The following is a 15,108-nucleotide window of genomic DNA, read 5'->3' on the forward strand; positions in this document are numbered from 1 at the left end:
TATTATTGGCGTTGCCCACCATGAAACAGATTGCCATTAACAAATGTTTGTTTTCTTTTTAAAAAATGTAAATTTCTTTGTGCACGATTAGCAATTGATACTTTTACACAAAACAAGTGCTGTACAGGTATCCATGTTTGATGCCAATTGCGTAGATTTCATACATTTGTCCACGAAATCGTAGCAATACATGTGTGCAATTTTGTTTTTGTTAACACACTTTAGTGTTGAGACTTGTATTGTTAGTTGTTTTGTAGCAAAATAAATTGAGAAATAAATATCACATTTTGTCTCAAGCTTGAAGTCAAATGTCTTGACATGATTTTTAAAAAATCGTTGTGCCAGTTTAGTTTCTGGCAAACGTAGTTTTTAAAATGATGAGAAATGTGGTATCTTTTAAGAGCTGAAGTTGAAACAGGCAGCCATGTTTGATAGTTTTGAGTGTTTGTTATTCTCTTGAGCATCCCTAGGAACTGTTGTTAATCACAGTAGTTAAATAAAAATCTTTTTCCCATTTTATAATTGTACCAGAAAACCAAAGGTGTTTAATAAACATCAGATTTCTTTAATTTTGTCTTGTATAGGAAGTAAATAATACATTTTATCACTACATCTCAAATTTGATGACAGTATTTAATAAACCCCCCCAAAAAGAGTTTGAAGTTTGCCAGTTAGGCAATCTCTGTATATAAAATCGATGCTCATAGAAGTTAATAATTGAAGAACGGAGAGCGAGAAACGTTTTGTTATTGGCGCCATTGTTAGAATACATTTGTTATGACTTGTACTGTGAGATTGTTATATGAAGAGTCGCATGTTATTGGAGAAATCACTATTGTCAATCTGTTCCCAGTAAACGATTAACATGAATAAACTTGTCTGTTATCTTGTCATACGTGTTTTATTTATCAGGGGTGGGAATTCTCCTCGGATCCGCAGTTTTCCTCTCATGGAACATTGCATTTCCTTGCATTTTAAAGGTAGGGTCAACTCAAACAAGAGCCTTATGTGTTGGAAAGATGCATACCTGGACCACAAACACATACTGACACTTTAACAAATGAAAAATGCGTAATTTTAGAGTTCATAAAAAAAAACATGATTATTCCTGCTAACTGGGGGCAGCCATTTTGTTTCGTTTTTGTGACGTCTGGTGGTATAGCTTGGGGCGAAGTGACGTCAGCTCTGTCCATCTTCTCTATGCACTTTGTAAACAAATGCTCGAATTTACGACAAGGCGCTTTGCTTTCATCAACCTAACTTGTAAAACAACATAAATGACTTGATAGTATAATAAACTACTTAACTAAATATATTTCAGGTTACATCAATAGAACGAAATGAGTTATAGTATTTTTGTTTTTTTTTAAATCCAAAGAAAAAATGCATACTATTAGGCCTATTGGTAGGGCACGTTCGAGCAAAAACTACCACTCAAGATACCCAAGTGATACTTTACTTTTCTTTGGGACAACATAATTGGTCAGTTTTGTGATTTTAGATGGGAAAGTCTACTTAATCGAGGGTTTTACAGAATTACTTACAGTAATAAAGCAGGGAGGTTGGTAATGTCCATTATAATTTGAGGTGTATCCGTGCTGTTGTCACACAATACCCTGTGATCTTCATAAAAGAGGCATGTCTTTTTAGTGTGTCTACCGGCGTCGTGGTTAGGTCATTGGTCTACAGGCTTGTAGGTACTGGGTTCGGATCCCAGTTGAGGCATGAGATTTTTAATCCAGATACAGACTCCAAACCCTGAGTGAGTGCTCCGCAAGGCTCAATGGGTAGGTGTAAACCACTTGCACCGACCAATGATCCATAATTGGTTCAACAAAGGCCATGGTTTGTGCTGTCCTGCCTGTGGGAAGCGCAAATAAAAGATCCCTTGGTGCTAATCGGAAAGAGTAGACCATGTAGTGGCGACAGCGGGTTTCCTCTCAAAATCTGTCTGGTCCTTAACCATATAACCGTAAATAATATGTGTTGAGTGCGTCGTTAAATAAAACATTTCTTTCTTTCTTTTTTTTTAGTGTGTCTAGACACAGTGTCTGGGGACCGTCTGAATATACACCTGCCAATCAGGAACCAAGAAAGGCCACGGAAAGAAAAGACCAATTAACCAAGAAAACACTTGATTATTGTTTCAGTACGTGGGTTAATTTATGTACAAAACAATAGTTATTTCAACACTGACAATGGTGGTTTATTTTGTATTGAAAAATAATATATAATAGGTGCTGGCTTACTAGGATGGATATAATTACAGAACATTGCAATGCATCTGCAAAAATCAGGTGGGTTTTTTCTTCAGTTCGAAGACCAATTCCTGACGTGACACATTAGGTATTAAGTAACCACCAGCTCGCCAGAGGGCGTATTATTCACTGGGATGGTACAAAATGGCTGTGACAGTTATATATAATAGCAGGGGCCTGCCCCCCCCCTAAATTTTGCGATAGTTATAATTTTATTATATATTAATTTTCTTAATTTTTTTACGATCCCCCTCCAAACCTCCTCGTGTCACTGGCCTCCCCCCCCCCCCACCCCAATGGATTTTCCGAATCTGCCACTGAGATGGAGGGCGGGGTCTAACTCAGTCGGTAGAATGTTCGCCTAGGGTGCTTGGATCAAAGTATCAAATCCCATTGGTGGATCTGTTCTTTAGATGTTTTTTTTCTTCTTATCCCAACCAGTGCCTCATGACTGGTATGTCAAAGGTTTGTTGAAAGTGCATTATAAATATCCCTTGCTGCTCATGGAAAAAATGTAGCAGGTTTTGTGTCACTGTAATCACAGTGTCCGAATGGTTAATAAATCAATATTCTCTACTGGTGGTGTGGGGTGGGACTAGCCCAGTGGTAAAGTGTTTGCTTGATGCGCGGTCGGTCTGGGATCGATCCCCATCAGTGAGCCCATTGGGCTATTTCTCGTTCCAGCCAGTGCACCATGACTGGTACATCAAAGGCTGTGGTCTCTACTACCCTGTTTGTGGTATGGTGCATATAAAAGATCCTTGCTGCTAATCGAAGAGTAGCCCATGAAGTGGCGACAGTGGGTTTCCTCCTTCAATTATCTGTGTTCAACCATATATCCGACACCATCTAACAGTAAATAAAATGTGTTGAGTGTGTCATTATATAAACCATTTCCTTTCTCATGGGAACACTTAGTATTCTCTATATCTAGACTAGAAATTATTTCCCCAAGCCTAAAATGTCCTGGATGTACGGTTTTAAATTGAGCTAAAAGTTCTTTTATAATTTCAGATCTACTGAACTGATATTACCAAAACAACATTCTGCTATACATTTCAGACAAACTTTTATTATAAATATAAGACATACACTGATACATAAACAGACAAATTTTTATTATAAATATAAGACATACACTGATACATCAACAGACAAACTTTTATTATAAATATAAGACATACACTGATACATAAACAGACAAATTTTTATTATAAATATAAGACATACACCGATAAATAAACAGAATATTTTTATTAAAAGGGGGCGGGCGTAGCCCAGTGGTAAAGCGTTCGCTCGATGTGCGGTCGGTCTGGGATCGATCCCAGTCGGTGGGCTCATTGGGCTATTTCTCGTTCCAGCCAGTGCACGACAACTGGTGTATCAAAGGCTGTGGTATGTGCTACCCTGTCTGTGGGATGGTGCATATAAAAGAACCCTTGCTGCTAATCGAAAAGAGTAGCCCATGAAGTGGTAACAGCGAGTTTCCCCTCAATATATGTGTGGTCCTTAACCATATCTCTGACGCCATCTAACATTAAATAAAATGTGTCGAGTGTGTCGTTATATAAACCATTTCCTTTCTTAGTATTCTCTATATCTAGAATAGAAATTGTTTCCCAAGCCTAAAACGTTCTGGATGTACAGAACAGTTTTAAATGAAGCTAAAAGTTCTTTTATAATTTCAGGTCTACTGAACTAATATCACCACAACAACATTTTGCTATACATTTCAGACAAACTTTTATTATAAATATAAGACATACACCGATACATAAACTGAAAATGTATTGTTTTAACAAAAATGGTTGCAAATAAAAGGGTGATTAAAAACAGTTTAAATGTTAATAATATTTATAATTACAATAAAACCTCTCAAGACTTGACCCTCTGTAATCTGGAATTCCCTCAAAACCGGACGTTTTGAAGAGTCCCTTTTTTAAAAACCAGTACAGAACTTAACCTCTCTGAACCAGATGCCTCTTTATAACCGGACTTTTGTACTGGTCCCAAGGGTGTCCGGTTTATAGGAGTTTCACTGTATTATCTTTTTCTCCATAAAGTTTAAAAAACAATTATTATTTATTTATTTTTACAAGTTTGTAATGAAATAAATATACATGGTGAAGTATCCTCCATTTGTAGATATATCAACTCTCTACACCATTATCTTCCAATAAAAAATCTTTAATCTCTTCCATCATCTTCAACCTGCAATAAGCAAAAGTACTAGTTTTATGTACACGAAAAAAAAAGTTCATGGCAAATTGCATTATGTTTTTAAACTATAGAAATATGGATCCAAAACTGATCACTCTTAAATGTGGGGACAATCAAGGCATTTGACCTGGTATATAATGCACATTATTGCTTAATATCAACAAGTATAATCGTATAGTTAATTAATAAAACGGTTAAATGTGACGGCTATTATATATAACGGGCACAGCCATTTTGTATCATCCCAGTGAATACGCCCTCTGGCGAGCTGGTGGTTACGTAATACCTAACGTGTCACGTCGGTAATTAGTCTTCGAACTGAAGAAACAAAACATACCTGATTTTTGCGGATGCATCGCAATATTCTGTAATAATAGTCATCCCAGTAAGCCAGTAACAATTATATATTATATTTAATACAAAGAAAACCACCATTGTCAAAGTGTTGAAATAACTGTATTGTGTTTGTACATAAATTAACCCACATACTGAAATAATAATCGGAGTGTTTTCTTAGTTAATTGGTCGTGGCCTGTACCTGTAGTTCGTGATTGGCAGGTGTATATTTAGACGGTCCCCAGACACACTAAAAAGACGTGCCTCTTTTATTAAGATCACAGGGTATTGTGTGTTAACAGCATGGACACCCCTCTAATCGTAATCGATCAGCCGTCTTGCTTTATTATTGTAAGTAATTCTGTAAAACCCTTGATTAAGTAGACTTTCCCATCTAAAATCACAAAACTGACCAATTACGTAGTCCCAAAGAAAAGAAAATTATCACTTGGGTATTGTTAGTGGTCGTTTTTGCTCGAACGTAGCATACCAATAGGCTTAATAATATGCATTTTTTCTTTGGATTTAAACAAAAAAGAAAAATACTATAACTCCATTTCGTTCTATTGATGCAAATTGAAATATATTTAGTTAAATAGTTTATTATATTATCAAGTCATTTATGTTGTTTTACAAGTTAGGTTGGTGAAAGCGAAGCGCCTTGTCGTAAATTACGACGTCACTTCGCCCCAAGCTATGCCACCGGACGTCACAAAAACAAAATGGCTGCCCCCAGTTAGCAGGAATAATCATGGGTTTTTTATTAACTCAAAAATTACGCATTTTTCATTTGTTACAGTGTCAGTATGTGTTGGTGGTCCGGGTATGCATCTTTCCAACACATAGTGTCAGTATGTGTTGGTGGTCCGGGTATGCATCTTTCCAACACATAAGGCTCTTGTTGGAGTTTACTCTACCTTTAAAGTGTCAGTATGTGTTGGTGGTCCGCGTATGCATCTTTCCAACACATAAGACTCTTGTTGGAGTTTACTCTCCCTTTAAAGTGTCAGTATGTGTTGGTGGTCCGCGTATGCATCTTTCCAACACACAAGGCTCTTGTTGGAGTTTACTCTACCTTTAAAGTGTCAGTATGTGTTGGTGGCCCGGGTATGCATCTTTCCAACACACAAGGCTCTTGTTGGAGTTTACTCTACCTTTAAAGTGTCAGTATGTGTTGGTGGTCCGCGTATGCATCTTTCCAACACACAAGGCTCTTGTTGGAGTTTACTCTACCTTTAAAGTGTCAGTATGTGTTGGTGGTCCGGGTATGCATCTTTCCAACACACAAGGCTCTTGTTGGAGTTTACTCTACCTTTAAAGTGTCAGTATGTGTTGGTGGTCCGCGTATGCATCTTTCCAACACATAAGGCTCTTGTTGGAGTTTACTCTACCTTTAAAGTGTCAGTATGTGTTGGTGGCCCGGGTATGCATCTTTCCAACACACAAGGCTCTTGTTGGAGTTTACTCTACCTTTAAAGTGTCAGTATGTGTTGGTGGTCCGCGTATGCATCTTTCCAACACACAAGGCTCTTGTTGGAGTTTACTCTACCTTTAAAGTGTCAGTATGTGTTGGTGGTCCGGGTATGCATCTTTCCAACACACAAGGCTCTTGTTGGAGTTTACTCTACCTTTAAAGTGTCAGTATGTGTTGGTGGTCCGGGTATGCATCTTTCCAACACACAAGGCTCTTGTTGGAGTTTACTCTACTTTTAAAGTGTCAGTATGTGCTGGTGGTCCGGGTATGCATCTTTCCAACACATAAGGCTCTTGTTGGAGTTTACTCTACCTTTAAAGTGTCAGTATGTGCTGGTGGTCCGCGTATGCATCTTTCCAACACATAAGGCTCTTGTTGGAGTTTACTCTACCTTTAAAGTGTCAGTATGTGTTGGTGGTCCGGGTATGCATCTTTCCAACACATAAGGCTCTTGTTGGAGTTTACTCTACCTTTAAAGTGTCAGTATGTGTTGGTGGTCCGGGTATGCATCTTTCCAACACACAAGGCTCTTGTTGGAGTTTACTCTACCTTTAAAGTGTCAGTATGTGTTGGTGGTCCGCGTATGCATCTTTCCAACACACAAGGCTCTTGTTGGAGTTTACTCTACCTTTAAAGTGTCAGTATGTGTTGGTGGTCCGGGTATGCATCTTTCCAACACACAAGGCTCTTGTTGGAGTTTACTCTACCTTTAAAGTGTCAGTATGTGCTGGTGGTCCGCGTATGCATCTTTCCAACACATAAGGCTCTTGTTGGAGTTTACTCTACCTTTAAAGTGTCAGTATGTGTTGGTGGTCCGGGTATGCATCTTTCCAACACATAAGGCTCTTGTTGGAGTTTACTCTACCTTTAAAGTGTCAGTATGTGTTGGTGGTCCGGGTATGCATCTTTCCAACACAAAAGGCTCTTGTTGGAGTTTACTCTACCTTTAAAGTGTCAGTATGTGTTGGTGGTCCGGGTATGCATCTTTCCAACACACAAGGCTCTTGTTGGAGTTTACTCTACCTTTAAAGTGTCAGTATGTGTTGGTGGTCCGGGTATGCATCTTTCCAACACACAAGGCTCTTGTTGGAGTTTACTCTACCTTTAAAGTGTCAGTATGTGTTGGTGGTCCGGGTATGCATCTTTCCAACACACAAGGCTCTTGTTGGAGTTTACTCTACCTTTAAAGTGTCAGTATGTGTTGGTGGTCCGGGTATGCATCTTTCCAACACATAAGGCTCTTGTTGGAGTTTACCTTTAAAGTGTCAGTATGTGTTGGTGGTCCGGGTATGCATCTTTCCAACACATAAGGCTCTTGTTGGAGTTTACTCTACCTTTAAAGTGTCAGTATGTGTTGGTGGTCCGCGTATGCATCTTTCCAACACATAAGGCTCTTGTTGGAGTTTACTCTACCTTTAAAGTGTCAGTATGTGTTGGTGGTCCGCGTATGCATCTTTCCAACACATAAGGCTCTTGTTGGAGTTTACTCTACCTTTAAAGTGTCAGTATGTGTTGGTGGTCCGGGTATGCATCTTTCCAACACATAAGGCTCTTGTTGGAGTTTACTCTACCTTTAAAGTGTCAGTATGTGTTGGTGGTCCGGGTATGCATCTTTCCAACACATAAGGCTCTTGTTGGAGTTTACTCTACCTTTAAAGTGTCAGTATGTGTTGGTGGTCCGGGTATGCATCTTTCCAACACATAAGGCTCTTGTTGGAGTTTACTCTACCTTTAAAGTGTCAGTATGTGTTGGTGGTCCGGGTATGCATCTTTCCAACACATAAGGCTCTTGTTGGAGTTTACTCTACCTTTAAAGTGTCAGTATGTGTTGGTGGTCCGCGTATGCATCTTTCCAACACATAAGGCTCTTGTTGGAGTTTACTCTACCTTTAAAGTGTCAGTATGTGTTGGTGGTCCGGGTATGCATCTTTCCAACACATAAGGCTCTTGTTGGAGTTTACTCTACCTTTAAAGTGTCAGTATGTGTTGGTGGTCCGCGTATGCATCTTTCCAACACATAAGGCTCTTGTTGGAGTTTACTCTACCTTTAAAGTGTCAGTATGTGTTGGTGGTCCGGGTATGCATCTTTCCAACACATAAGGCTCTTGTTGGAGTTTACTCTACCTTTAAAGTGTCAGTATGTGTTGGTGGTCCGCGTATGCATCTTTCCAACACATAAGGCTCTTGTTGGAGTTTACTCTACCTTTAAAGTGTCAGTATGTGTTGGTGGTCCGGGTATGCATCTTTCCAACACATAAGGCTCTTGTTGGAGTTTACTCTACCTTTAAAGTGTCAGTATGTGTTGGTGGTCCGGGTATGCATCTTTCCAACACATAAGGCTCTTGTTGGAGTTTACTCTACCTTTAAAGTGTCAGTATGTGTTGGTGGTCCGCGTATGCATCTTTCCAACACATAAGGCTCTTGTTGGAGTTTACTCTACCTTTAAAGTGTCAGTATGTGTTGGTGGTCCGGGTATGCATCTTTCCAACACATAAGGCTCTTGTTGGAGTTTACTCTACCTTTAAAGTGTCAGTATGTGTTGGTGGTCCGGGTATGCATCTTTCCAACACATAAGGCTCTTGTTGGAGTTTACTCTACCTTTAAAGTGTCAGTATGTGTTGGTGGTCCGCGTATGCATCTTTCCAACACACAAGGCTCTTGTTGGAGTTTACTCTACCTTTAAAGGCATAGACCCTAGTTTTAACCCACTCCAAGTTTAATTTAGCTACAAACCTGCAACACATCTATAGTCTATCCCATTATTCTATATAAAAAAATATTGTAAATAACTTCAGTTTGGTATGACATAAGAAGAAAAGTAAAAGTGTTTTGGAAATAGAAAAAAACTATTATGTTGGTGTGCAATTTAGAAATCAATTGGTTCAGATATAAATAACTTTTAGTAAAAAGGCGTTCCCAGTGGGACGGACTATAGATAATGTTATAACAGAGATAAGCTAAAGTCTGTGATGTTTAAGAGGGAAAATACCCTCTAAAATAGACTAGAGCATGATTGATAATCATTACTTCTCAGACGAACATGCATTTGTTTAGTATTATAGAAAATGCATTTTGGGGTATTACAAAAACTGAGATCACCAGATCCACTTCAGGTGCACTAAAATTCTAAATAATAAAATGTAAGTACTTCTAAGTAAAATTATCAAAAAAATCCTATAATAGTGAAAAATATGTAGTAGTGTTTAAAAACTAGGATCTGTCACTTCAATGGAATTGGAGTGTTTCCTCATCCCAACTAGTGACCCAAAACTAGTGCCCCAAAACTAGTACACTGAAGGCCATTTTACATACTGTCCTGCCTATGGGAAAGTGTATATATCATAATCAGACTTTGATTTTCATTCTGCAAAATTGGTCTCTTAACAGTACAAAAAACTAACGATCTTTGATCAAGTACATTTTGTAAATAAACTGACAGGTCATTAAAACATTTTGTATAACAATTTGGTCATCTCTACGATAGGGCATAGCTGCTTTCATGCAATGCCTTAATATATGGGTGGGGTGTTGTAAGCTGTATATTTGAAGAAAAAAAAAAAAAAAAAAAATCCAAGTAGAAGCAGAAAATTTATTTTTAAAATGCATGGCAGGGTAACAAAAGAAATTACCTGTTATTCCGAGATCTGCTTTCTGCTATCACCTGACTTGGCAACTTGCTGGGATCTTTCTGAAAGAGAACAAAAACATTTAAAAGTTGCATTTTTAACTGAAACTTTACCTCAAACTGTAATTAACGTTAACAGTGCTCAATTAGTCATCCCTTGAGTTAGTAATCCGGGCCCATATTTTCGAAGCAATCTTATCCTACTAAGTCATAAAACCATAGTAAGCTATGACGTCACTATGGCATGTGCTGTAGTGATGTCACAACCTATGATGGTTTTACGATTTTATAACATTAAGATGGCTTCAAAAGTATGGGCCCAGTAGTCTTTCTTATAATTAACACTCTGTCTTAGGACAGATCTTAGACAATCTTACACTTTTAAGATCAAGGTTTGTGATTTTTATAAGGATGAATACCACAAATGTAATTGTAATATTTTGGCTAAAACTGATTCTTTTAAAATAGAAATATGCAAAGTTTAAAGATATTAACAGCATTTTTAGCCCCACATTATCTTATAAAAAGAAGAAGAAGAAGTGTTTTATTTAATGATGCACTCAACACATTTTATTTACGGTTATATGGCATCAGACATACGGTTACGGACCACACACAGATATTGAAAGAGGAAACCCGCTGTCGCCTCTTCATGGGCTACTCTTTTCGATGAGCAGCAAGGGATCTTTTATATGTACCATCCCACAGACAGGGTAGTACATACCACAGCCTTTGATATACCAGTCGTGGTGCACTGGCTGGAGCAAGAAATAGCCCAATGGGCCCACCGACGGGGATCGATCCCACACCGACCACGCAGCTACATCCCGCCCCCTTATAAAACGAACCCAAGTAATTTTGTTTTGCAATTCTCAAGGGAATATTGAGCTTATAAAAAACAGAATTGATAACAACATGATGGCCTGAATCCAAATAGTAATTTTGTTTTGCAATTCTCAAGGGAATATTGAGCTTATAAAAAACAGAATTGATAACAACATGTTGGCCTGAATCCAAATAGTAATTTTGTTTTGCAATTCTCAAGGGAATATTGAGCTTATAAAAAACAGAATTGATAACAACATGATGGCCTGAATCCAAATAGTAATTTTGTTTTGCAATTCTCAAGGGAATATTGAGCGTATAAAAAAACAGAATTGATAACAACATGATGGCCTGAATCCAAATAGTAATTTTGTTTTGCAATTCTCAAGGGAATATTAAGCTTATAAAAAACAGAATTTATAACAACATGATGGCCTGAATCCAAATAGTAATTTTGTTTTGCAATTCTCAAGGGAATATTGAGCTTATAAAAAACAGAATTGATAACAACACGATGGCCTGAATCCAAATAGTAATTTTCCAGTCAGTGCACCACGACTGGTATATCAAAGGCCGTGGTATGTGCTATCCTGTCTATGGGATGGTGCACATAAAAGATACCTTGCTGTTAATCGAAAAGAGCAGCCCGTGAAGTGGCGACAGCGGGTTTCCACCCTCAATATCTGTGTGGTCCCTAACCATTTGTCCGACGCCATATAACCATAAATAAAATGTGTTGAGTGCGTCGTTACATAAAACATTTCCTTCCTTCCAAAGAGTAGTTTATGCTAGATACTTTGGAGTAACTGCAAAATATTTGTTTACTAAGGAATATTAATCTCCAAATAGCTTGACCTACATGACAGTACTAACCCAAGATACACTTACCATATCCTTCACTATAAGTCGGCAGCCATAACACAGACATGGTAATACTTCCTCTGTGACTGACCTAAGAAAGATAAATATATTCTTTATTTCATAACCAAAAATATACATTACATATTAATTACAGGCTGTTAGTGAGTCTGAAACTTTAACACCATGGCAATGCCATAAACAATGTTCATGCATGTGACATTATTAAAGATTTGAGTCTAGACTCTGATCATGACGATCATAGAGCTTGGTGCATGTACAGCCATTTCCTTTCAGTTTCCACGCTAATACTGATGTATAGCTTCTGTACTCTGACTTCAGTGGACTTGGTTTGAGTTTGGAGTTTTCCTTCTTCTAGGAGAGTTTCCGTACAAGGATTCTGAGCCTCTCCAGCCCAGTTTTATTTTGGAGTTTGCTTCTCCTAGACAGTTGTCTTTCTTGACTCACGTCCTCTGTCTGTCCGGTCCATATTAGTCTAGTCTTTGACCAGTCCAGCATGGGTGACCCTACCAGGAGCTGATGCTCCAGCTGGCATAGCTCTCCGGAGTCAAAGAGACATGCAAGCTACCTTACCACATCAAGGAATGGACTCTAAAAGTGTTATAAAAGTTTGTTTTGTTTAACGACAGCACTGGAGCACATCGATTAATTAATCATCGGCTATTGGATGTCAAACATTTGGTAATTCTAACTCGTAGTCATCATAGTAATTTTTTTTCTATTTTTCTAATGCAGCAAGGGATCTTTTATATGCACTTTCCCACAGACAGAGAAACACATACCACGGCCGTTGACCTCTTGTGGTGCACTGGATGGAACGAGAAGAAACCCAATCAGCTGAATGGATCCACCAAGGTGGTTCGATCCTGCGATGCAAGCACTTCAAGTGAGCACTCAAACGACTGACTAAAAGTGTTGTAAGCAAGAGCTCCAGTTATCAGCCTATGGACTCCATTCTTACAAAGGCAGGACGTAGCCCAGTTTTGGATCGATCCCCGTCGGTGGGCCTATTGAGCTATTTCTCGTTCCAGCCAGTGCACCACAACTCGTATATCAAAGGCCGTGGTATGTACTATCCTGTCTGTGGGATGGTGCATATAAAAGATCCCTTGCTACTAATGAAAAAATGTAGCGGGTTTCCTCTCTATGACTGTCAAAAATGACCATATGTTTGACATCCAATAGCTAATGATTAATAAATCAATGTGCTTTAGTGGTGTCGTTAAACAAAAAAAACTTTAAAAAACCTTGTAACCTAACTTTAGAATACCTGTGATCAGTCGGTGTCTTACAGCTGCCATCGCCCTCACCACAACACGCATCAGACGGGGATGAGGACTCATCGGACCGACAACCCTGTGACAACCTGTAGGATCGCTCAACGGCCCGCAGAGCTGATGTCTCGCCTACTGACGTGTCTAACGGAGCCTGCAACATTAGAAGCAAAAGAACAAATGTTTTATCTAATAATAAACTCATCACATATTTATTTACAGCTATATGGCAACTAATGAAAGAGAAACCCCATTAATTAACCATTGGCTTTTAGATGTCAAGCATTTGGTAATTCTGATAAACAATCTTAGTGTTTTCCCTAGAAATTCGTCAAGGCATGGTTGACAACACTTTTAGGGCATTTTTACCATTTACGGGGCACTTTTTTTTCTTCACATTAAAGGGACATTCCTGAGTTTGCTGCATTGTAAGATGCTTCTGACTAATAAAATATTTCTACGATTAAACTTACATATTAAATATATTTTCTTGTTTAGAATATCAGTGTCTGTATATTCAACTAATTTTGTACGTACTAAAAAAATATATTTGAGGAAATAAAATGAAATTTAACCTAGTACAAATATTAGAACGATCAGAAATACTTTTAATATACAGCCACTAATATTTTATGCAGCGGTTAAAGGGTTAATTACTGTGTCATCGAGGCAATACAAGACAAGAATTTATTACATTCAGGCCATATTCTACGTCATATGAGGACATGTGTTCAATGGTAGGACATGATTTACATGAGCAAAAATAGTATAATTATAGTATTGGTAGTAGTACAGATATAATACAATTGCGAAAATTAGTAAATATGATATTTTATTAATAGTATATAAATATAGCTTATGATGTAGCAAAAAAATGTTATATGTTTGCTACATATAGAGTTTGGGGTGGGCGTGTACGAAACATAACATCAATGAAACCATTTCTAGATACATAGCAAAGACTGATACAAGCCAACAATGACTCACTTGACAAAAAGCACAAGAGTCGTCTCCCTTGACTTGGCATCCAGAGTCCAGTTTGCTAGCTGTCCTAAAAGTAGAACAAAATTAAAAGATTACCGTAAGATAACAAAAGGAAAGGAAAGAAATATTTGTTTAATAATAGCTCAATACATTTTAAACTATGACTATTTGGTATTTAATAAGAACAATAATCTCTCTTGAGTTTGCATCTTTGACATGTTCAGGAGAGCGAACAATTTGACTGGTACCATTGTCTTCTATCATATCACATTCCTCTTACATTAGACACAAACACCAGTCCAGTGAGTGACCACCGCATACTTGCCAACCTACTGCATTTTAAAGCTTTCCTACCACTTTCAGTAAAAAAAAAAAAAAATTAAGCTTTAAATTGCGTGTTGGTGAAATCAATATCAACTAATGATTAACCCAGCTTATTTCAGTAGGCCTAGCTACTAGACAGCACTCCGGCTAGTGAGTCGTGACTAGGTCTAGAATATGCCATGTTGTCATGATAACCTGGTTCAATCAGTTTCTGTTTGTGGCCTCTGGCGGGAAATTTTATATTCACAACTAAAAGCGGTGCTTTGGTTGGCTGCACATAAACTATTGACCAATCAAAACACAAGAAACATATTACTCTCGGCACCACTTGTAAAGTCAATGCACCTACTATTTTCTAATTCTAAAATGTTGGCAAATATGCCACTGTCATTTGCACTTCTGAACATGCCTCATGAGTCCAATTTGCTAGCTATCCCAAAAGTAGGAAAAAGTTCAATGATGACGTTTGTTTTGTGTTTTTACTATATTAGAACACTTTTTATTACCCCATATGGGCAGTGAGATGCGGGTGAATATAGAAGCTATCTTTCCCCACTGACGTCATGACGTTAGCTTGGTGACGTCATCGGTTTCCTCGACTGTCATCTCTCGTTTATGAGATTTTACAAAACATTTAACTCCACCAGTGTTCAGTTTTTGTTGAAATCGTTTAAGCAATTTGTTCTAGTTAACAATTAAACATGCTCTAAACTAATTTCTTTGTAGTTCATTCACTTCCCACTAGAAACATCAGTTCATTACGAATGTGACCTCTCTTGCTTACATTTGATTTGTGTACCTAAAGATAACTTTTGACGTCATTACTTTTCCTTCGTGACATCATCAGTTTCCTCAGACTTTCACATCTTGTATATTATATAGTTTGTTCATGTAAGAAGTTTAAAGTTT

At 37.9% G+C, this 15,108-nt stretch overlaps 1 protein-coding gene across 1 annotated transcript in view; it reads right to left on the minus strand.

Moving 5' to 3' along the window:
- Window positions 1–3,736: 3,736 nt before the first annotated feature.
- The window catches only part of LOC121389241 (cytoplasmic tRNA 2-thiolation protein 2-A-like), a 41,402-nt gene continuing 30,030 nt past the window's right edge, over window positions 3,737–15,108 (minus strand). The window contains exons 15-19 of the mRNA XM_041520840.1: window positions 13,879–13,942; window positions 12,888–13,045; window positions 11,627–11,690; window positions 9,918–9,976; window positions 3,737–4,469 (exon numbers count right to left, since the gene is read on the minus strand). Coding sequence (XP_041376774.1) covers window positions 4,409–4,469; window positions 9,918–9,976; window positions 11,627–11,690; window positions 12,888–13,045; window positions 13,879–13,942 — 406 coding nt within the window. The 3' untranslated portion in view covers window positions 3,737–4,408. The remainder of the gene's footprint in view (window positions 4,470–9,917; window positions 9,977–11,626; window positions 11,691–12,887; window positions 13,046–13,878; window positions 13,943–15,108) is intronic.

This window comes from Gigantopelta aegis, chromosome 14 (genome assembly GCF_016097555.1).
Source record: "Gigantopelta aegis isolate Gae_Host chromosome 14, Gae_host_genome, whole genome shotgun sequence".
Classification (NCBI taxonomy): Eukaryota; Metazoa; Mollusca; class Gastropoda; order Neomphalida; family Peltospiridae; genus Gigantopelta; species Gigantopelta aegis.